Source organism: Tiliqua scincoides, chromosome 1 (assembly GCF_035046505.1).
Source record: "Tiliqua scincoides isolate rTilSci1 chromosome 1, rTilSci1.hap2, whole genome shotgun sequence".
Classification (NCBI taxonomy): domain Eukaryota; kingdom Metazoa; phylum Chordata; class Lepidosauria; order Squamata; family Scincidae; genus Tiliqua; species Tiliqua scincoides.
In genome coordinates, this window is record NC_089821.1 from 164294370 (window position 1) to 164318567 (window position 24198).

Consider the following 24198-nt stretch of genomic DNA (forward strand, 5'->3'; position numbering starts at 1 on the left):
ACTAGTACTGAGTACAGCAGCATTATCAGTTCCTCAGTCTTAGAAAGGAAATGTCTTGTCATAGAAATACAAGTAAGATAGCATTGGCCTTTTTGTGCTATAGCATCTCATTTTTGACATGTTCAGTTCATTATTATCCAACATAAATCCCAAAATCTTTCTCAGAAGTCCTGCTGCCTAGTTGGTCATCCTCTTGTGCTTTTGGATCATCTTTGCTATGGTGACTTTTAGCGTCCTTTTTGTAGACTTATTATAATCCTTTGTTCGGTTATCCAGTTGATTGAAGTCGGGGTGTGTGTATTTTAGCCTTTTCTCTAGAGTAGAGTCTTGAATATATTGTCAAGATTTGCATATTTTCTCCTGTCATTTGCAGCTAATGAGTTTCTATATGAGGACAAAGTGCTTATTTCTGACCATCATCTACTTAATGACATTACTTCCTGCTTAATGATATCACTTCTGGCCCTCAGCAGGCAGCCCACTGTATGAAATGAGTTTGACACTCTTGCTCTGTAGTTCGCTAGAACCAATGGAATTTGGAATTAGGCCATTGGAATATGGCCATTAATGAATTTGCACTACATGCAGATCACATGAAGCCCACATGCATATGCCTATACGTGTATAGGCAACCACGCTCATGCAGCAGGTGAGCATACCTGTGTGAACCTTGTGTCACACACGCTCTAGGGTAAGCCAAAGGCACACTCAGGAGCCTCGATATCAGCTGCCTTGATTGCCCTTACCAGAGGATAAGGTACCAGAGGATACCAGTGATAAGATGTTTACTGGGCTGGGGCACCTTCCTTATGAGGAAAGGCTATGGCATTTGGGCCTCTTTAACCTAGAAAAGAGACGCCTGAGGGGGGACATGATTGAGACATACAGAATGATGCATGGGAAGGCTAAAGTGGATAAAGAGATGCTCTTTACACTCTCACATAACACCAGAACCAGGGGACATCCACTAAAATTGAGTGTTGGGAGGGTTAGGACAGACAAAAGAAAATATTTCTTTACTCAGCGTGTGGTCGGTCTGTGGAACTCCTTGCCGCAGGATATGGTGACGGCATCTGGCCTGGCTGCCTTTAAAAGGGGATTGGACAAGTTTCTGGAGGAAAAATCCATTATGGGTTACAAGCCATGATGTGTATGTGCAACCTCCTGATTTTAGAAATGGGCTATGTCAGAATGCCAGATGCAAGGGAGGGCACCAGAATGAGGTCTCTTGTTATCTGATGTGCTCCCTGGGGCATTTGGTGGGCCGCTGTGAGATACGGGAAGCTGGACTAGATGGGCCTATGGCCTGATCCAGTGGGGCTGTTCTTATGTTCTTAGGAAAGACAGGCATGAATTCTGTAAATTAAATAAAGAAATATAGGATCCATCTTGCAGTTTCTATTTCCAGTGTCCATTTTGCTGATAATGTACCAAGTGTGTAGCCAGCAGTGCAAAAACTAAATGAAAATGAAATGTCACTTCACATAAGTCATGTAGATGCTTCTTAAAATTATACCATTGCAATGGGGTGGATATTGCTAGCAGTACTGCTCTTTGCAGTAGACCATTCATGGGTTGCTATCAGAATGTGGTTTCCACTCTGTGGCAATTAGTGTTTTGTGGGTACATAAAATAAGTGGTTTAGTCAATCGACATGGCAAGTTACTGTACACAAATGACTTGCTGCTTGGAGAAAACATTGAATGGATGCCATTTTAGGCAGCCTGCAGTATGTGTGTAGTGGACTGAAGTCACAGAACTGTACCATGAACCGCCTCCACGATGCTTTAGACAGTAATCCAGTGATGTTGAAAAATACTACATGAAAGTGATTGACAGACAGATTTTTCTGAAATTTGCTGTTAGAGATGTGGTCTGGGCTATACTGTGTGTCTTGTCTTTGTTCTCAATTCAACATGAAGTATGTCTTCCTATACTTGTCCAACAAAACTGTTTGTACTTTAACAATGGCAATAGTATTCAAGTTACAAATGCAAAACTAAGAGAAGAAAAATAACTCTGAGCAAATGCCACCATTGGTCACTAAGGGAACTTGTGAAATCTACAAGCTTTATCAGAAAGTGAGAACCATGGACCTCCTAGCAATAGCTACCAGTCCCGTATAATGAGTATGGAAAAAGATGTGCATATCTAGTTATGTAAACCTAATTAATGAAAACCCAAGCCTTCACATTCCTTGAGCCATCCAAAGTATTCCACCATTCTTTGGGTGTGAATGAAACATAATGAACAAGAATCTGATTTGGGAGAAGGGTCATAATTCAGTGCTAGAGCACTTGATTTGCATTTAGAAGGTCCTAGGTTCAATTCCAGGCCTCTCCAGGTAAGACTGGTAAAGCTGCTTGTCTGAAATCCTTGAGAGCCACTGACAGATGGCGCTGGCAATACAGAGCTAGATGGTTCAATGGCAGAAAGCAGCTTCATACGCCCTGACATTTAGAACAGTAAGCATGCCTTCACCTTCCTCCATGAAAAATGCCTGCAGTCCTTAAAGCAATCTACCTGTTAGCCATTGTTTTCTTGGAAATCTGACAGCCAGGCAGTAGGATTGAAATCCTGCCCTTGGACTCTTTTTACAGTCATTCCCTTCCCATAGTCCTTTATGTAGCATAAAGTGTTATGCTCTGTTTTCAAAGTGCCACTCCTGCAAGTTGGTGGCCCTCAGGAACATGGTGAAATGTGGTGTGGAGATCTGAAGGCAGAAGTTTAGTGGGAAGTCCATCACAGTTGGTCAGAGGTGCTTTGTGTAAGCAGAGCTAGTAAAGAAGACTAAAAAGTGATATGCATTCAACCATTGCAATGGTTTTGAATACAATCTCTATATCCATAGGAGAATTAAGCAGTCTAATTCTGTCTTAAATTATGCTTTCAAAGGGGCTTGTTTGCCATCCGCTTCTTTCACATTGTATGATATGTTCATTTTAAGAGTAATTTTGTGCATATACTTATTAAGCTACCTTCTTCTGCATTGGATCACTGATTCTTCTCGCTCAGCATTATCTGTGCAGTGGCTTTCCATGATTTGAGATAGGGGTCTTTTCCAGCCTTACCTGGAGATGCTGGAGATTGAACCTGGGATCTTCTGCATAAAGTATTTACCTATGACCCCTTCCTATATGACAACCTGTTGCCATTGATGGAAATGCTTCAAATCAATGTGCAAATTTTTATAAAGGACATAAGTTATACTCCTCAAATGGGCCACCAATTTCTTTTTCTTCAAGATAATAAGGTTCAATGAAGCCTCCTGATTACTCAGGCCTACAAAATTGAGGGTCAGAAAAGTTTTTCCCAAACTTTGTGGTGGTTTGATATGAATTGGGGTGCTGATTCCAAAAATGGCATCCGTTTTGCCCTATCATGTCTAGTTTTGGAAATAAAGTATAGCCTCATTAGTGAATGGTTCAAGCAGCTTCCTCATGAGGAAGCCATAGTGTAGGTTTCTTAATGAGGAAGCTGCTTGAATCATTCACTAAAGAGGCTATGCCGTGTCTCCAAAACTAGACATGATAGGGCAAAACGGTTGCCATTTTTGGAATCGGCATCCCAAATATACCCAGGAATTGGTGTAACGTTTAAGGAAGCAAAATGTGTCTTGGCCTGTGTTATAAGAAGGAAGAAATAAGTTAGTGATGTGAGGAGAAATAAAGAAGGATGTTTGGGCTGTGTTTGGGGAAGGTGTTATTTTCCTTTTTATCATATTCTCCACCCTCCAAACGTATTTATCTTTCAGAACGTCAAGAAATAACTTTGGATCAAAAAGACCTTGCCACTAAGCAAAGAAATGTGTAAGAGAAATCACGTGATTATATGTGTTCCCTTCTTGTCTGAATGGAATAATAGGTGTGCCTCCAAGCTTTTAAAGAAAAGGTTAAAATTAAAAATGCCAGCCTATATTAGACTGAATAGGAGAGAAATCTGAATGGACATGTCTTTTAATCTGAATACTCCAGTATGATCATACATCTAGGAATTTAAAAACAAATTTATCTATTTCAACAGATATACTGAGATTATTCTTTGGGTTATTGTCAAAAGGTTTTATGCTTAGCAGATTTATAAGGCTACTTCCAGTCTACTTTAGTTTTTCCTAATTTGGGGGTCTTGCATGGCCATTCTGTGTAGTAGAGAAATTCATGTTAAATGATCCAGTTAAAATACCAGCTCTACAAATGCAAGTGACACATCTGTTCAGTTCTATTGTTTAGTCAACCACCCAGATTGTATTAACCTTCCAAGCACTAGACCAATGAGTTTCTCATCTCTCCAGCATTGCTAAGTGCATATGTTGTTGTCACATTGTAACCCTGTAACAACCGTCACCTTCACACCCGGCTTACGAATAGAGGCATCTGGCTGGCTGGGCATGGAACCCTTGCCTGATCCACCGACACCTAACATAAATTGTCATTAAAGTTGGCATCCTTTCCAGAGGATTGGAAATTGACCAACAACCAATTTTTAGAACTGAATCCGGGTTTAGAGCTAGGAAATTACGAGCCTGTTAAGATTAATATCTGTCCAGGTAAATTGGTGGAAAGCATGGTTTAAGTTAGAATTATTAACTTCTAGAAGAAGCCTTGCTGAAGAAGAATAAGCATGGCTTCTATGAATGGAAGTCCTGCCTCACCAGCCCATTGGAATTATTTGATAGTAAGCATTATATATTTGGGCATCCAAAAAAACTTTTGGCACAGTATCTCACCAAAGCATTTGTCTATAGCAATAGTTCTCAAATCTTTTAGCATCAGGACCCTCTTTTTAAAATGACACTCTATCAGGAACCACCTAACTTTACAAGACTTTTTTAAAAAGTTGATCTAGAAAGAAATAATACTTTTATTTATTTACTTACAAGTAATATTTATTTGTAAAAGACACAATCAATTTCTTGTAATGTGGCAGTCCTAACCCCTAATAAATAACCCCAAGGTTTGAAGGGCTTAGGGCACAATCTGACCAGGTCTACTCAGAAGTAAGTCCTATTTTGTTCAATGGGGCTTACTCTCAGGAAAGTGTGGTTAGGATTGCAGCCAGGTTATATGACCCAGCTTTCACCTGGGGATTACTGTATCAGCTGGTTGTAAGTATCCCTGCTTTGGCAAGGTGCTCATGTGAGTAATTGCTAGGCAATTTTCAGACGCTCTTGGGTAGCACTGATTTACTCAGAAAACTATAGGTCAGCCTAACATCTGTTCCAGGTAAGATGGTGGAATTCCGCTTCAAAGATAGAACCTTAAAACATATAGACAAACAAGCCTTGCTGAGGGAGAATCGGCATGGCTTCTGTAAAGGTGAATCTTGCCTCCCAAACTTTCTAAAATTGTTTGAAAAGGACAACAGGCATGTGAATGCAGGAGAACCTGTATATATTATTTATCTGGATTTTCAGAAGGTGTTTGACACAGTCCGTCACCAAAGAAAACTCCATAGCCAGGGAATTAGAGGGCAGATCCTCTCATGGATTAGAACCTGGTTGAGAACCAGGAAACAGAGAATGGGTATCAATGGACAGTTTTCACAGTGGAAAGAGGTGAAAAGCGATGTGCCCCAAGGATCTGTCCTGGGACTGGTGCTTTTCAACCTGTTCATGAATGACCTGGAAACAGGGCTAAGCAATGAGTTGGCCAAGTTTGTGGATGACACCAAATTTTTTCAAGTGGTGAAGATGAGAAGAGATTGTGATGAGCTCCCAGAAGGATCTCTCCCAACTGGGAGAATGGGCAGCAAAATGGCAGATTCATTTCAATGTAAGTAAATGTAAAGTAATGCACTTTGGAGCAAAAATTCAACACATATAGGCTAATGGGTTCTGAGCTGTCTGTGACAGATCAGGGGAGAGAAATTGGGGTGCTGGTGGGCAGCTCAATGTAAGTGTCAACCCAGTGCACAGCAACGGTGAAGAAGACGAATTCTATGCTTGGGATCATTAGAAAAAGTATTGAGAATAAAACTGCTAATATTATAATGCCGTGGTACAAATTGATGGTAAGACCACACCTGGAGTATTGTGTCCTGGTCACCACATCTCAAAAAGGATATAGTGGAAATGGAAAAAGTGCAAAAGAGAGAGACCAAAATGATTACTGGGCTGGGGAAATAAGGAAAGGCTTATGAGGGAAAGCTACAGCATTTGGGGCTCTTCAGTCTAGAAAAAGGCATGTGATTGGGAACGTAAATGAGACATATAAAATTTTGTAGGGAATGGATTTGATTTTCTCTGTAAACCGCTTTGTGAACTTTTCATTGAAAAGCGGTATATAAATACTGTTAATAATAGAGTGAATAGAGAGATGCTCTTTTCTCTCTCTCACAACACTGGAACCAGGGGACAGCCACTAAAATTGAGTGTTGGGAGAGTCTGGAGAGACAAAAGAAAATGTTTCTTTACTCAGCGTGTGGTTGGTCTGTGGAACTCCTTGCCACAGGATGTGGTGATGGCATTAAAGGATCAGGTATGTTCTCTGAGGTACTCATAGATCTCAGTCATTGGATGCCCAATTGTGTCACCAAATGTTCTGTACCAACTGCACCCCTTCCTGGACAAAGGCAACTTGTTTATAGTTATCCATTCCATGATAACCTCCTAATTAATAGACTATGCATTGTGTTCTATGAGGGTCTGCCTTTGAAGGCTGTTCAGAAATTGCTGTTCTTTCAGAATTCTACTGATGGGCTACTAACTGGGCTGGGCTGGTGGGATTATATCTTGTTATTACTGATATAGCTCTACTGGTCTGTTTCTGAGCATAATTCAATGTACTGGTGCCTGCCTTTAAAACTTGGTATTCTAAAGAATTTAGTATATGTTTTGACCGTCTCCTTCATATCAGCCTGCTTGGGCGCTGTTGCCATTGTCAAACACTCCTCCAGGTGCTCTGCCTTCTGAAAAGAGACAGCTGGCAATTGGCGAGTGATTTTTTTTTTAACAATCTCACCTAGTAGCTAAGTGACTGAGGAATACTATTTTGATTTCTCTCTCATTTGCTAGATGGTGGGGTTTTTTTTGTCACTTTTTAATGTAATGTGCGTTGTTTTGTATTGTGATGCTTAGACCTTATGAACCTGAGAACACTTGTGTGTTTAAAAGTAGCATGTATATTTATTAAGTAACATCTCAATTCTAATGGCCGTGGTGCCCAGAGGATGGCAACCACTGTGTCCTGTGGGTGTGGGAAAACCTCCCACTGGAGGTCTCCTTGGGGGAAGGGGACATTTGTTCCCTGAGTAAGGGCACAGGCCCTGCAATGGGGCTTTTCAAGTCTGCACTGGCTATTTTGCCAGTACATACTTGAGAACCTCTGTGTCAGGCTTTTCAGCCCAACATGGAGAATAGGATCCGGTGGAGGAGGCCTCCGCCAGTCCCACCTCCCTCCCAGGATGGTTCCTCCACCCACCCCAACCTCCCCTTGCCCCGAAACACCTCCCCCTACCTCGAAAGCCCACACCACCACCCGGTGCTCTAACCTTTCTTCAGTGACTATGTGGCATCCTTCACCTGGCACCAGGCCTAGCACCAACTGGCACTGTGCAGGCACTCCTTCCACCCATGGTGCCGTAAACATGCTTTATGACTCCTGGCACTGGCACCAATGACCCGTAGAACTGGACCCTAAAAAACATTGCCTGACAAATTCAAATTTTGAAACACTTTATTCTGTTCCTCTGTGTCAGATAGATGATGGAATTGAGCCATTGAAAAAAATTAGGAAGAATTGATCCAACACTTGAGCTGCATCCACCATCCGAATGGATATTAATTTACTCATGATAAATACCTGCTTATCAGGTGGCAGTTTTTCAGTGCAAAAGTACATTGAACTAGTAATAACTGTAGACTTTCTTACTAATAGTTTGGAAATTACATATACCAAGGACCATCCTTTTTATTCTCAACCTAAGAAAACACTTGCTAATGTGCTTGTTTTTAAAAAGAAGCACAAGTAAACTATGTTGCTGGCTATTTATATTTCCTTGTTGAAAAACTTAAACTGTTGGCTCTGTTTCAAAATGCTGATCAGCTTTACCTATGACTATAGGGACAGGGCATCTGCAGGGTGCATTTTCAGAGCTCTGTTTGGCCCTCAGGCTGCCATCTGAATACCCCTGCTGTGTGTTGTTGCCATTTGACTGGAAGAGATTATTTTATTTATTTTTTAACTTGAAGGCTGAATGTTTTATCAGTAGAGGTTTTGGTGATTTCTAGGAGGGTTAAAGACGGAATTTAAAGAAGTTGAACTTGGTAATGACCTCATGGAATCACAGGTGCTATGAAACCCTGAAGTCTGTAAGCAGGAGTAGTAATTAGCAGTGGCAGAACTCTATGTGGAAGCAATTATCCAGAGCAAAGCCTGCTTCTGTAATGCCATTTGCCTTCGAGCTATGCACAGAATGGAGTTTTGTGTTTTTTTTAATTGTAGATGAGAAGCTTTTGGCCATATTATTTGAGAGGTATCTCATGCTGCTCATGTAGGAGTTAAAGAAGAAAACAGGGTAACCAGCTGTCTTGTCTGCCACACATCTTAAGCGGCATGGGACTGTTCGTGTAATTTCCTTGCCTATTCATGTCCACTGCTTTACCAGCCTAGGTGGTTGAATAGCACAAAATCTCTCTTTCTCTCACATTCATGCATACTTCCTTTGACCTGAAATTCTTGTCTGTATCTTGGCAAATACTTACCCCTTAGAAAGCTCTCTATGCCAAAGATCTAAAGCTTTATTTCACATGTAATAGTCACCCATCTGAATAATGCCAGCAAGTCCTGAAAGGGATCCTGGGGTAAGATAAGCAATAAGCAGCTATTGGCATATATTTATCGATGATAAAATACAGTCCTTAACTGTTTATGGAGCTGTTTTTAAACAAGCTGAAATGAATGGGAAAACTTTGCCTGCCGCAGGTATGAAATTTAGTTGTTCCCTTCTCTGCTCTGTCTGCTTGTTTGAAATATGATAGATTTTCTCCTTCCTGAATTAAGTTGGTGCTGTCTGTTTGACAAAATGGAAGCTTAGATTTATGAACTGGTGCCTGTGTCAATGCTGGACTATCATATTATAGTTTCAGGGACTTGTTAACATAGGGGTTAGAAAATGCACAGAGGCATGGAAAACACTGTTTGCAGTGTATTTGTGCAAAAAATAAAAAGTAACTAGACTTGAAAGTATTTTATTTAAAAAAATTCTTCATGTATCTCTTGGTATTCTGTCTTTGCTGACTTGGGCCAAACTAGATGTGAAGTAGAACTATTGGATGTCTACATTCCCATTTTTGCCTAAAAACAAATAGGGTCCCCACCCGCCTGATGGTGCTGGAGGAGAAGGTGGTGTTGGAGAAAGATGGGTTAACCCTCTCATCCTGCTGTTCATATCACTGATTATAAATCTCCTGCCTGAAGCTGCTGTTAACCATTTTTCCCTTTCTGTTTATAATGACCAGTGTGAGAAAATGTATGGGTTTAGAGATGTGCATGCCAGGGATGTCTTAAAGCCCAGCTTCTCCTCCTCTCATTCTGGTCACTTGGAGTCAGTGGCAGAGCTCAGCCCAGATCCCATTCTTGATGACACTAGCGCAGCCTTCTTGTGCTTGTCGTTCAAGTACTACTTTCTTAGACATTTGAACTGGTTAAATTAGAAGGTAATAAATCACTTCACAATCCTGAAGGAGAAGCTCTGCCAATATTGTCTTGGTTATCAATTTCGTGTTGGAAGTTTGTTATGAGTATTTGGCAAGCTATCAACTTTGGGTTTTTAGCAGACATTCATAGGTTGTTATTATGTCCACAAACAGTGATGTTCAGAAGCTTGGGCTAAGTTTGGCAGGAAAAAAATCCCTATGTGCCTTCCTGAAGTGCAGGCTTGTGTGGCCTCCCACTTTTTTTTAATCATTTATAAGTTCTCTCCATTTTGCATTCTACCAGCTTACTTTAATCCCCAAAGGGAGTTTCAGCAAAAGACAGAACAATTTTCGCGGACTAAAAATAGCAGAGAGAACAGAAATACAATAGTGATTTCTTGGCTAGTTCAATGTATCATTCTTTCTCAAACATCTCCTCCATGACTTGAATTTAATTGTTAACACACAAAATTAGTATATCCAATAATATATAACATCTGACATTATTAAAGCAGTATAAGGCAGCACTTTGTTCATGCCTGTTTTTTGAACCCCTTGTTAACCTGCTCTCCTGGTTAACGGAAAGTCGGTCACATCCCCTGACAGTAGTGTGCGCCATGCATTGCTCCCTTGCTTATTCAAAGGCATCGGAAACCTTGCAGATAATGGAGTCTCAGATAAGTGAGTGAGCATTGCATGAGGTACATTGCTGTCTGGGGACCTGACCAACTTTCACATAAGCAGGTGTGTAAGTTGAAGAGCATGTCTGAGAATATTTTGTGTGTGTGTGTGTGTGTGTGTGTGTGTGTGTGTGTGTGTGTGTGTGTGTGTGTGTGTAAAAGGGAGATCAAAAAAACCATCATTGAACAATTTTCTGAAGTGAGTGTGTGTATGAACATATATACATATGAATATATTTATATAAATACACACACACTCACTCCAGAAAATCATTCAGAGATAAGTTTTTAAATCTCCCTTAGATAGTTACTTACCTTCACGCTTGTTTTGTTTCATAGCTAATAAGCTAGAATTAGGTTAGTTGTTGGTTCTTGGTGTTGAATGCCAGAAACAACAGTGAGAGTTGTAGCTTTATTCAGTTATTTTATTATTATGAATATTCATATTTATTTTAGTTGAAAAGCTGTACAGGAATATCATGTTAACTAATCTTCAGTCTGCAACCTGTTCCTCTGGCAAGTTGAACAACTATCGCACTTCACTCCACCCCATATCCCCCAGTAATGGAAACAGAACCTCAGATGAAGAGCCTTACGTTCCCCAAAGTGCTTTGTTGACACACATTCAATTTATTTTTAATTATTGGGGCTCTGCTAGAAGATGCAGGGGTGCCAGGTAGAAGTAATCTCAATTTAGAATCCTTATACAGTTCTCCATTTTTCAGGAGCCGTTCTGCAGCTTGGGGGTGATTCTGGATTCGCAGCTGCTCCTGGATTCCCAGGTAGCGGTGGTGGCCAGGGGAGCCTTTGCTCAGCTTCAGCTGATTAGCCAGCTGCGACCATACTTGGGTCGCTCAGACCTGGCCACGGTGATCCATGCCCTAGTGACATCCAGATTAGATTGCTGCAACGTGCTCTACATGGGGCTGCCTCTGAAGGCGGTCCGGAAACTGCAACTATTGCAGAACACGGTGGCCTGTGTGGTTGCTGGGGCTCATCGGTTCGACTCAGATGGGCTGCTGCTTTGGCGGCTGCACTAGCTGCCAGTTTGTTTTCGGGCTCAGTTCAAAGTGCTAGTTTTGACTTTTAAAGCCCTATACAGCTCAGGTCCAGGGTATTTGAGGGATCGCTTCCTTCCATATAATCCGACCCATCCTCTCAGGTCATTAGAGGGACCCTTTCTGACTGTGCCGCCACTAGTGGAGGTGAGGGGGATGGTGGCAAGAAAGAGGGCCTTCTCCGTAGTGGCTCCCCATTAGTGGAACTCCCTCCCCCTGGAATTGAGAACAGCTCCCTCTTTAGAGTCCTTTCGGCAGGGTCTTAAGACCTTTTTATTTAGGGAGGCCTTTTATGCTGATGCTAGGGGGCATGACACTTTTTGAATGGATTTTAATATGGGCTCCAGGCTTTTATTGTGTTTTATTGTTTTTAATGTCTTTATATATGTACATTATGTTTTTAATATGTTTTTAATAGTGAGCCGCCTTGAGTGTCCTCATTAGATAGAAAGGCGGGATATAAATCTCTTAAATAAATAAAGTCCATACTCTCCATTTTTCTGCGATCAGAGCTTACTAAATTATTGACTGACATCTACTAGGTATTGAAAGAACGTGGTTATAACTTAGTTGCAGGAGTGTGATGACTGTAATAGTCCCTTTTACTGGAAGGTAGAAGGCCCATGTGCTCAATTTTTTTTTAAAGTTTAATGTTTGGAAGACTAATAGCCAGGTAAAATCACCATTAACAGGTCAGCTGTGGAATAATATGCAAAAGTTAATCAGCAGTGGATAAAACTGTAGATGTACAGAGAGAAAAAGAACCATCTGTTCTCTCAGTGATGATCCACATTTATACAAACCTCTATGGCAGTGGTTCTCAAACTTTTAGCACCAGGACCCATTTTTTAGAATGACAATCTGACAGGACCCACTGGAAGTGACATCATCAAGCAGGAAAATTTTTAACAACGCTAGGCTGCAATTCTACCCACACTTACCCAGAAGTAAATCCCATTATCATTGTTAAAAGCATATACATAGTAGCCTGTTAAAAGTACAGGTGTGTCACATTTCCCCAAATGCAGTCACATACCATCGTAGCATCAAGTGTAATATATTAAAAATAAAATATTGAAATGAATGGGGACCCACTTGGAATTGGCTCGTGACCCACCTAGTGGGTCCCAGGTACCAGTTGAGCCTCTTAGATGTTTGCTGCGTAAGTTGAGGCTAGTCATATAGAAATGATCCTGAAGTTAGTTAAGCTGCTAAACCATAGCATGTACTTGTAGTGCATCTATTCAGGGAAATTTGCTTATGATGATGTCTGCAATAACTCCCATGAGCCTCCAGTGTCAGAATGAGAACAAGACCTGTGACACCTTTGTCATTCCCCCAAGTCTAACAAGGACAGCATTATTTGTGCTAAGCCTGTTTCTCCAGGCATTCTTACTAAACCAGCATATGTTGCTTATTGAGGAAGAACTTGACATTTTCAATGCTTTATAAATCAGAGTTGCTTCAATCAACCACTTGCTTTTTCTTCTTTTGAATTCTAGGATTAAAGAGCCACTTCAGGACAGCATAATAGCTACCTATGAAGAACACGAAGACAGCGTCTACGCAGTGGAATGGTCCTCGGCCGACCCATGGCTATTTGCCTCGTTAAGTTATGATGGAAGGCTTGTTATTAACCGAGTTCCCAGAGCTCTTAAATACCACATACTGTTATAAATCTGTTCACATTCCTTCAGGTTCATTATCTTGATATTGGTTGATAATTGAAAACAATCCATTTCTCAAACAAATGTGATAAATTGAGTATCCATCCTTTTCTCTCTTGTGTACCTGTTTGAAACATCAAGACCTTCCATGGATATCACTCTTTTGCTGTTTTCTGTTGAGCAGCAGGCAGATATGAGTTTTTAAACCACACAAATGAGGGGACTGCTGTGATCCAGCTTGTTTGGGTGAGATGTTGTGCTTTCACATGAATGTGTGGAACTTGGTATCTCTCTGTATAAAGGACATTTTATGAAGGGAAAGAAGTGTGGAGGAGGGAGCAGGAGAAACAGATAATCTTTCACCAGAATATTATGTTTCAATTTCACTATTTGTAAAGTTCCCAAATCTGCATTTGGGAACATGATATATGTTGATTCAGCCAAACACAGAAGTTTTATTCTCTCCAGAGCATCGTTTCTAGGGGCAACTATCTATGAACAGGGTTGTATTCTGTTATATATTCCAAGTTTTGAATTTACATCACAGATTAGGGAATAAGTGTGAAGTTCATAACTTGCATATTTTAAGCAATTTATCTGCATAGCTTACTGGTAAGTTTTAAAAGTGAATTAAAAGATAGATCTGATCTTACTATTTTACAATTCTACAGCAAGATTTACAGTGCAAACCTATGCATGTCCACGTATTCAAGTTCAATGAGACTTACTCCCAAGTAAGTGTGTTTAGGATTATAACCTCAAGGAATGTGTGTATCAGTTAAAGGTCGGGTAAAAATGAAGTGAAAACAAAAGTCTATTGTCGCAGCCAAATTAGATATACTATATAAGAACTCTTCTCCTGTTATCATGTCCAGTCCCATAAAAATTTAGACTGTGTACTCTTTGAGGCAGTGGTCTGTCTCTCATTTAAATGTAATTCCTTAAGTACTATGTGCATTTCTGACACCCGTGTCCATAACAAAAAGTTGCAGTTGGAAAAGGTATGCATGTACAGACCAAGCAGATGATAAGCAAATGCATTTCATGCTACTGTTCACCAGGGAGGACAGTCTAAGAAAGGAATCTGTATCAAATCAGATGTTACATGTTAAAGATTGAATACTCTGAAGATGAAATCTTCCTTTCCAGTTTTTATCAAAAAAATTACTACAAAATAAGGTACGCAGTCTTTACAAAATAAATGTAAACAAGACTGCAATCCTACACATTTGCCTAAGAAGAATCCCATTAAACTCAGTTGAACTTTCTTCTCAGTAAATACAGGATTGCACTGCAAGTTCAGCAAATTCATAGCTTACAGGTTGAGCATCATTATTCGCATGGGTTCCATTCCAAGCGATCACGTGGTTGGCAAAAAGCACACTATAGCAAATCAATTTAAAAAACAAAGTTTCTTTGCTCCAGTGATTTAAAAACAGCCTTGCTGACCTTTGTGATGTAGGATAAGAGTCCTTAAGAAGACAATCCATCAATCAGTCCTCTTCCAAGCACTTACAAAGGCGCTTCACTCAGTCCCTCCCTTCACCATTGCAAAGTGATCACCTTTCTTTCATGTGCTCAGGGGGAAGGGAGGGGCCACCTAGCGAGAGAAGGGTTGATAGAGTGTCAGCCAGCTGCCGCCCCTCCATCGTTAAGGAGGCTGTTAAAGGATTGTCCAGTTTTTTAAACTGATTTTAAAGGGATGCATTTTTCCCCTTCTCCAGAGATCAGCACATTCCTTCTCATTTGCAGGGCCCATTCGTGTTGAGTCAAATCTGTGTATAAAAAATCCGTGTATAACAAGGCTGGACCTGTATATGTTTTTGGTATCTTAATTTTCAGTCATAGATCTGAACTGTTTCAAAATTCCTTAAATTGTCATACTAAATAATGTGACATCTTTGTAACATAGGTAAAATAATTAACTTTTTTTAATCTTGTAAAGAAATGTTTTGTTGAGGACACATTAATCACAGGGGATGCATAATGAATTCGAAGAAGAATATCCTTACCCTTATTTCCTTATATATTGCAGATTTATAGGCTATACTTCAACACAAAACTTTTGGGTGGTATACGGTTTCAAATAGCAAAAATAAATATAATAAAATGTAATATGTAATATCGTTACAAACTACGGAATCAAGAAAATCCAGGAGAAACCATAAAATCAACCTGGGATGAAACATACCAGCCTGCCTGGACAAGACAGTTTGCCTGGTGCTGTAAAGATATCCTAGTATGAGCTAAACCTCTCTGGAAAGGGCATTCCATGTGCAGAATAAAACAACCAAGACCAACCTAGCTGTAGTTGTTGGGGGAACCAGACTATGTATGTAGCTTGTCATTTTTTAAAAAAATTTGAAATAGTGATTGGTCCAAATCTGGCTGAACTTGGCAGCTGAGTAAAGTTTGCAACCTGTTCAGTGGAACCCTTCAGTTTTGACACTGTGGTGTAATGGCTTCTTGGAATGTCAGTGGTGAAGGCTGACCCTCTGGTTTGTGTGCAATGTGGCTGTCTGATGACTTGGAGAGTCACCTGCTCTTCCGTGATGGAGAATTTACAGATCAAGAAGGTGGGCATTTAAACTAAAACACTTCTGTTGATCTTTGCAGATAGCTATTGCAATCTTGAATTTGCAGCTCATTTATAGGGGTTTCCCTACCATGGTATTTTGCACTTTGAGTGCATTGTTGTTGCAAAGTTAGTATAGGAGATAAAGATAATATTTACAAAATAGCACTTTTGTAACTAAATTGCTACATTGTAGTCATTAGTATTCTACAAGTGCCAGCTCCACTTAATATTTCTCTAAACAGTTTGCCCTTTTTTCTTTTTCTTTTGGCAATCCACTGTATTTAGCAAGTGAGAGCCAGCTCTTTTGAGATCCTTTCCTTGCCATCTCGGCCATCTTATTTTGCCATCATATGTTCTGTAACTCTTTGTTATATGTACACATTTTTTGGCAATTGTCATATAGGGTCTGAATAACCTGAAAAAGATATTCTGGTAGCCTGGGTTTGGAAGATCGTTATGGCCCTCCTTCTATGACTCCTGCTGTTGCTATAGTGATTATTTGTGCTCTGTCTACAGGGTCAGCCTATCCCTAACCTTTGCTTGTCTTTACCCAGCAGCTGGATCAAAACACATCTAGATCTGGTTTTTCATGTGTGCATGCTACTGCCAATGTGGGATGAGATTGTAAGACTGCAACAGTTAGTAGGGCCGAAAGAGCCCATTTAAAAAAACAAGAACTGAATTTTATTCTTGCCTGACTAATGAGCCTGTGTAGACGAACTACAGATCGCAATGTATAACACCTATTATTTTGCTTTTCTTTTTTTTGCCTATATTTCAGCATTTCCTACATTTGCTCAGTAATTAGCATCGCCCTTAGCACTTTTCCTACAAGGTTTAGTATCTCATTCATTTCAGACCAGATCAACTTGACACTCTGCAGGAGCTAACAGCTTGAGCTTTTCTTCGCTTCAGCAATAAACCCTTGCTAATGAATAAATAAGTTTTGAAATAAGTGGGATTTAAAACAACAAATGTGGGTGCATTTTTTGTTTGTACCTAAGAACCCAAGCATTTACACAATTTGATTTACTGGTAGAAATGATATAAAGCAACTTCCTTCATTGGACTATGGCATGGAAAATATACCAGAGGGAGGCAAAACACCAAGCTGCCCTCCTCTGACTTGGCAAGAAGCCATTTGGTTTCTTCCCTCCTAGAATTGTGTCCTCTTGCAGTCATGTCCTACTGGCTACTGCAGAAGTAAGCTACTAAAACCCCCTTCATTGACTGGCGAAGGCTAGTATCATGATGTAACTGAACGAGTCTTCAAATAATTGCGTATTCTGCCCCAGTTTTTCTCTGCCTCTGCTTCCCTTGTCTTGCTTTTTTTATCCTCCTTGTGTCTCTTTTTTATTTTAGATTGTGATCTCCTTAGGGTCAGAGAATATCTTCTCATTTTGTGTAAAGCACCGTACAATCAGATGGAATTATATAAAACTAAAAAAAAACTATGAATATGAAAAGTGTATTATGGGAACAGTACATAATTTATTTAGCATCACCTTGGTGAGTACAAAGAAAATAGGTTGAGTGTAGGAGCCCCCTGTGATCATTATAGTCCCATCAAGCCTGGAACCTGGCTTGGGATTGTCACCAAACCCTTAGCCATTCTCTTGGTTACAGGAGTGGGAATGGAAATAAACTGAGATAGATAGCATGGGCTCTCCTCTACTTTTATTCTGTCTTGATCAAATTGTCTCGTATGCATGTTTCTCTGCATTGGTTGTATCTATGACTGAGCCAAATCTATTAATATGCTTAAACTTCCTTTTTTGTTTTGACTTAACAAAATGCTTCCCCATTTTGTAGTTATTTTGGCATCTCTTGCAAATATTTTGCCCGTGTTTTGGGTGAAACATTTTTTTAAAAGGGACCCAAGGAGCTTTCATGTGGCTCCCTAGAAAGTCCAACCCTGTGGACGCTGTTGTGTTTGATCATGTGGATTTATATACCTGATCATGTAAACACTTGAGGAAGCAATTTGAATACTCTCTGGCTGTCCTCACTCTGCATGTAAGTTACCACTGTTGCTTATGAAAACACAGAAGGCATTTCAAGTGGCTCCTTGGAGTAATGCTGTGTTTGGGCTGCATGCATAGATCATATAATCTTATTTAAGGAAGGCAGTAATCAGGATGACAGAAGAGACACTGTAAAACTGAATGCTGGTCAAAGAACAAATTTAAGTGGTTTGACAACTGTTAGCTGCACAATTCTCACAGAGGAAAAGTATATTTTCGGGAGAAGGTTGAATAGTATGAATATTCAGTTCTGCCTTAGTTATGTTATTGTCCATGATATTTTAATGCTGACATTGTCTGCATAGCCTGTGTACACAGCTTAAATGTTAAGAGCCTGTTATATAGCATAACATCTTGACTTACCACAGACACTCACGCATAAGTTGATCTCACAGATAAGTTGAGGGCAGGTTTTTTGAGCAAAAGCATGGAATTTTCTGTGACCCTGGGATAAGTCGGGGGTTAAACTTAGGGGTGTGTGTGTCTGACTATAGTTTTGTCTGATTTTACCCAAGACCAGATCCTGAAAAATAACCTACCAGTAATTCTTACCAAAGAACTGTACAGTCTCTATTTATAAATAAAGTAAAAGATCATAAGACACATTTTTATTCATTAACTTTTTAAATTCTGGTTTTCACAACCTTTTTATGAACACTATCATAGTAAGTGCATTGTAAACAACATACCAGTAGAACAGTGGTTCCCAACCTGGGGGGCATGTACCCCCAGGGGCACTTGACAGAACCTTTAGGAGTGCTTGAAAAAGAATTGAATAATGGCAGAAAAAGGCAATTAGTGCTCCAGGATGTCTTGCAGGGCCAGCAAGGCAGGAAGAGAGGTAGCTAGCTGGCTGGCTGTGAAAGCCCCACAAATAGTTAATTTTTCGTGATCAATTCATGTATCAATTAGTGATTGAAAACCAGCACAGTAAAAAAGCTGGAACATAATATGGAAAGTGATTGATCACCAAGAATTTCTCAGGACACTTCTGGTGCAAAACAGTGCAAAGACAGAGTCTTCTGTTCTTCAAACCGATGAAAAGAGAAAATAGTGTGATGAATGTATGAAATATGGGTTTTCCTATGGAGGAAATGCTTTTATTAATATTCATTACAAATATTTAGCTAATATGAGAGGTACAACTTACAGAAATGGGCTGCCAAGGGGTATGCAAATGGAAAAGGTTGGGAACCACTGCAGAAGAACCATGAATCAGATCCTTCTTTAAGGTGCCAGAGGCTCAGCATATAACATACAACTTAGAACACATAATTGGAAGTTCACAATTCACAGCAGAGAGACAAGCAACAAGGCATTACTGTGAGCAAGAGCGGCTGCACATAGTTGCAACCCTATTTACTCAGAAGCAGACCCATTGCTTTCCATGGGTGTTATTCTTAAGTAATGGTGCACTGAATTGTAGCCTGGGACTTTGTTTCAAAAAGAAATGATGAGGACATCCTGGTGTTTAACAAAACAGACCTCTGCAAAATGCAAGCATTTGGAAAACTGCTGCAGAAGGCTCTGTAAACTTAGAGAACAAGGCTGGCTTCAATTCAATTCAATGGAATTCAGGGGAAGTCTTGAGCAGTGAAAAGGTTAATTTTGGCAGCAGCTTTCTAACCTTGGGTGCCTTGGAAATTTACGGCCTCTAATTATCTCTGGGTGCCACTTAAAAAACAGCTTCTCTGGAGTTGAAAAGCTCTGCCTCCTGAGTGACCTTGGAGATAAGGCGAGATGATGATCTGAGCTTGATTTCTTGACAAAAATTTCTCACCCTGTAGGCAAGTATCTAAGGTATGTTCTAAGAGGTGAATAAAATATCAAGATGTAGGCCACAGAGACGAGACACAGCATGTTCTAGAACTTGGGTTCTACCCCCTCCCCATAGATTGTACTAGTTGGTTTGGGACTTGTTTCAAGGAAACTCGGGGAACCTTTCATCTGGATCCTTTGGCTGACTGACTTATTGAATACATATCCTGTTTTCATTCCTTGGAAATAGTGAACAGGTACTTTCCAGGAAAGTAGTTTTTGCACAGAGCAAATCTGTCATGTTGTTTAACCCAAGCAGATTTTTTAAAGATGCATGTAAATGAAGTGACTTTGAGAATATTGGACAGTGATGCATATGCAGAAATATCCAGGGTACAGTCACTTTCTGGCAGAGAAGTAAGAACTGTGTTCACGTAATTGGTCTGTACTGTTTCATTTTCTTTGCTTTAAAATTATTGTTGTTGTTGTATTTTGGTCTTTGAGATGTTTAGTGCTTAATGAGGAATTAAAAGAAGAGCATTCAGTTGGTGCCATTGAGGGAATTGAGCTTTTTCCTTTAGCACCAGAAATGCAGGATTTTCCACCTTTGCACCATTAACAAACCTATTACATATAATTATGAAATGCTTGAAAGCATAGTGTGATGTTTGTATTGCATACAAACAGGTAATGAAAGGAAAGAAGGTGCATTTTTAAGTGTACATTTAGCACTTGATGCAGGGCTTGTTGAAATTGGTGAGATCTAGGTCTAAGTCACTCTAGGCAGCTGCTTCCATCCCAAAATCAGGGCACAAAGCATGCTGGGGCAACGGGCAGGGCTGCCTGACATGACTTTGTGAGAAGATCAGGTCTAAAGATAAGACGGTGCAGTGTGGAACAGTAAACTCCATGCATGACGGTGAAGGCTTTCTGCAGGCACCGGATCTGACCCACAGGAGGGTTTTGGTGCCTGTTTGTCTATAAAGTGAATGTTGACGATAACTTCCACACCCCATTGTAGTTCGTACATGAATAGAAACTACCTGTATGTACATTTTGCCATTGAGTTCAGAAAATGACCAGCTTTGCTTTGGTGGATCTTGTATTGTTCAATTTGCATTCTCCCTCCTAATCTTCAAAGTGCTTTTCTAGAGTGTGCAGTTTCTCATTTCCCCTCCACCAATACACAAACCAAATTCCTTGGGGTTTTGTTTTGGGTTTTTAACATATATTACATTCAATTACAATTTCTAAGAGACATTGATCTTCTGAACCTTGGAAACCTGTGGTTGTCACTGAAAAGGAGACTGAACGTAATTTTCTCCTTGTCACGGTTCCCTGATTGTCCTGTTTGGACTATCACCTATTCCTACTGTTTTAAATTGTATTTTTTTTTCAATAAAATCTTCCCACAATAGAATTGCTTTCATATTGCTTTAAAAAAAAAAATAGTGTATTTCTGCATGAGATGCCAGGTACAAAAGAGGTAGCAATCCAGATGTGAGAAGCAAAAGGGGGTTGGCCTATTGGCCTTAAGCCCATATCCTAACCAACTTTCCTGCAGTGACACAGCTATGCCACCAGGGCATGTGCTGCATCCTGCAATTGGATGGCAGTCACAGAGGCCTCCTCAAGGTAAAGGAATGTTTGTTCCCTTACCTCAGTGATGGAAAGTTAGTTAGGATTGCACCCTTAGTTTCCTACCTCCTTACTGTGAAGTTTTTTTTTCTAGTCTGATGAGGTACACATGTGCATTAATATGAAAACTTGTAGCACATTCCTGGTGTGGACAGCAGATGAGAATATGGCTAGCTATTCTAGGTTCATTCTCCCATTTCAGGCTCACTCCAGAACATATTCTAAGTGGAATGGCAGGCCAAATCACCTGCAATATTTAGAGTGGTGTTTTCTTCCTTTTTTTTCTTTTGGCTGAGCGCATGTAAAGTGTGCATAAGATACAGGCCGATTGTACTAACTTGATAAAATTGGACTGACACAAAGATCAAAGTACACCTGGGAATATTGTGCATATATTGGACTAGACCAGGGGTGCTCAAAGTTTTTGGCAGGAGGCAAAAACATCTCTCTGACACTGTGTTGGGGGCCGAATTAATTTACATTTCAAATTTAAATAAATTTACATAAATGAATATATTAGAGACGGAAAATGGATGAATGAATTCAATCCAGTTTATGATCACATTCACCCTAAGAAGGGAGGGATCTTCATGCCAGTTTATGATCCCATTCACCCTAAGAAGGGGGGGGGATCTTCATGCCAGTTTATGATCCCATTCTCTCTCTCACACACACACACACACACACAAATGGAGGGGGGATTTTCCATACTTTCACATACCCTCTTGCTTACCTGCCCCCTCACCCTCCCTCTTTCGTTTGCTTGGGCTGCCTGCCTGCTTGCCCATGTGCTGCTGCCACTGCCTGCCTGGCCGGCTGGTTCCAGCCCTCCTTCCCTCCCTCCCTCCCTTGGGAGGGAGTCGTGCTGCGAGCTGGGCTGGGCTCCCCTCCCTCGTGATCTCTCTCTCTTCCCTGGCTCAGGTTGCAGGAGGGGACGGAAGGGGAGCCGAGTCAAACGAGCAGATCCCAGCCCAGCCCAGCCCATGGGCAAGAAAGAAGAGACCAGCAGGCAATTGCGCAGGGTCTTTTATAATGGGAAGTAACGCGAGACCTGCAAGTCTCACATTACCTTCCCACTATAAAAGGCCCTGCACGCCAGCTGGGCTTGTGCCACTGAGCTCAGTGGCAGCGCGGGAAAGCAAGGCGCGGAGCTTGCATGGTGGGCCAGCGCGAGCTGGGGTGACGGCCGGGTGCCCATTGGAGGTGGGGGGGACCCCTTGGGGGCCGGATGGGGACCCGCAACGGGCCGCAAGTGGCCCACGGGCTGGGGTTTGGGCACCCCTGGACTAGACCTATAATGAGGCAGGGTAAGGCAGCCTACCACCTCTGTGGTCACTTCACTCTGACTGAACTCTGCCCCTCCACACACACAATTACCTAGCAGCAGTAGCACACATTTTGTCCATCCTTTCTCTCTATTCTCTCTGCCTTGATAAGGAAGAGGATAGGAATAGGGAGAAGAAAGTGGGGAGGAGAGGGTAAAGTGGCACTGGTGGTCTAGAATCTATAGCTTCCCCCCCTTCCTAATCCCACTCTCTGCCTTCTCAAAGATCAAGATGGAAATTAAGAGGAGGGCAATGTTTTCAGTAGGTGTCTGAAGAAAAAGGTCTGAAAAGGGTTATAATTTGTGGTCATGGGTGGGGTGAGAGCTAAAACTGAACTTATTTTCTGAAGTTCGACAAGTCAGTGGTTATTTTTTACTCTCTGGAATGCATGTGAGCTAGTAATTATATACACACGCCATACTGCGGTTGGCAACCTTCAGTCTCGAAAGACTATGGTATCGCGCTCTGAATGGTGGTTCTGGAACAGCGTCTAGTGTGGCTGAAAAGGCCATTCCCACCACTCAGCGCTCCTTTCTCTCTCTCACAGACGCCATAGATTACTCACTTTAGAATATGTTTTCAGGAAGAGACCATAGCTCCGTGTTAATGCACTTACTTTGCATGTAGAAGATCCCAGGTTCAAGTCTGGTGTCTCCATTTAGGACTGGGAATTGCCTTTGTCTGAAGCCTGTTGCTGGCAGTCAGTATAGAGTAGATAATACTCACCTAGATGGACTAATATTCTGCCTCAGTATAGGATAGCTTCTAATGTTACTTTATTATTGGATTGCTTAATCTTTTTCTGTCCAGCAAAACCCTAAATCTGTGTTTTTATTTCACTTCACCTTCATTAAAATCTGCAAGGCCCTCCAAAGTTCCTTTCAACTAGCTCTGACCTGTGAACTGGCAGCTGGTGGTCCACCTTGTATAGAAATGGCAGCATCTTACTTTATTTCAAGTGAGCAGTGTTTTGTGTATACCTTACTCTAAGGAGTGATAGGCTGGTATAGATGGTTTTGCTGGAGGATCTGATGACACTCCCAAAGTATTCTTCAGATCTGTTCCTTTGAGAACTGGTTCAAATTAAAAAAAAGAAGTGGACTTGAAGGGACGAGTAGATCTATTGATTAGCAGAAAAGCCACGACCCATCACCTTAGGGGGCTGCTGAACTATAAGCTGTAGATACTTTCCATATCAGTTTGCACACAGCTCCTGCTTATTCCACCTGCTGATTTAGTCAGGGAGAGAGGTAGTGAAGTGGGAAGAAAATGACACAGAGGAGTTCTGGAGAATGAGAAAAAGACAAAGGAGAAGGGAAAGGTAAGAGGGAGACTGACACATACAAAATGAGAAGTGAATTGGAAATGACAAGATCAGGGAAAGATCAGCTTGGAAAGTGGAAATAGGAATGACAAAAAATAAACGGAAAATGGAGTTTAAAAAGGCAAAAGGGAATGCAGGCAATGAACAAAACCCTATGAGAATAAAAGTGAAAGAGGCTAGATAAAATAATTGTAGACCATCTTGCCATAGTACTAGCTGGAATACATTTGACTGCTAGGAAAAGATTCATATGGAGATCTTGGCTGCAACGCTAAACTAAAGGTGCAGTTCTTATGGAGTGAACCCCATTGAACGCAATAGGGTTTCAGAATAGACACATTTTGATTGAGTTGCAAAATGAATTTTTACGTAGGATTGCTACATTACTATAGCCACCTTTAGAAGTCTCTTGCAATGTTTTGTACCAGATTTGAAGAGGTCAGTTATCAGGCCCTCAGGAACCTTTTAGTGTCTCTGGTTGGCAACTTTCAGTCTCGAAAGACTATGGTATA

At 40.9% G+C, this 24198-nt stretch overlaps 1 protein-coding gene across 4 annotated transcripts in view; it reads left to right on the top strand.

The window, feature by feature from the left end:
• EIPR1 (EARP complex and GARP complex interacting protein 1) overlaps positions 1 to 20901 on the top strand; it is a 93582-nt gene extending 72681 nt beyond the window's left edge. For all 4 annotated transcript variants that reach the window (XM_066612371.1, XM_066612374.1, XM_066612373.1 and 1 more), the window contains one exon: positions 12875 to 20901. In XM_066612371.1, the coding sequence (XP_066468468.1) occupies positions 12875 to 13049 (175 nt within the window). In that variant the 3' untranslated portion in view covers positions 13050 to 20901. The remainder of the gene's footprint in view (positions 1 to 12874) is intronic.
• Positions 20902 to 24198: the final 3297 nt, after the last annotated feature.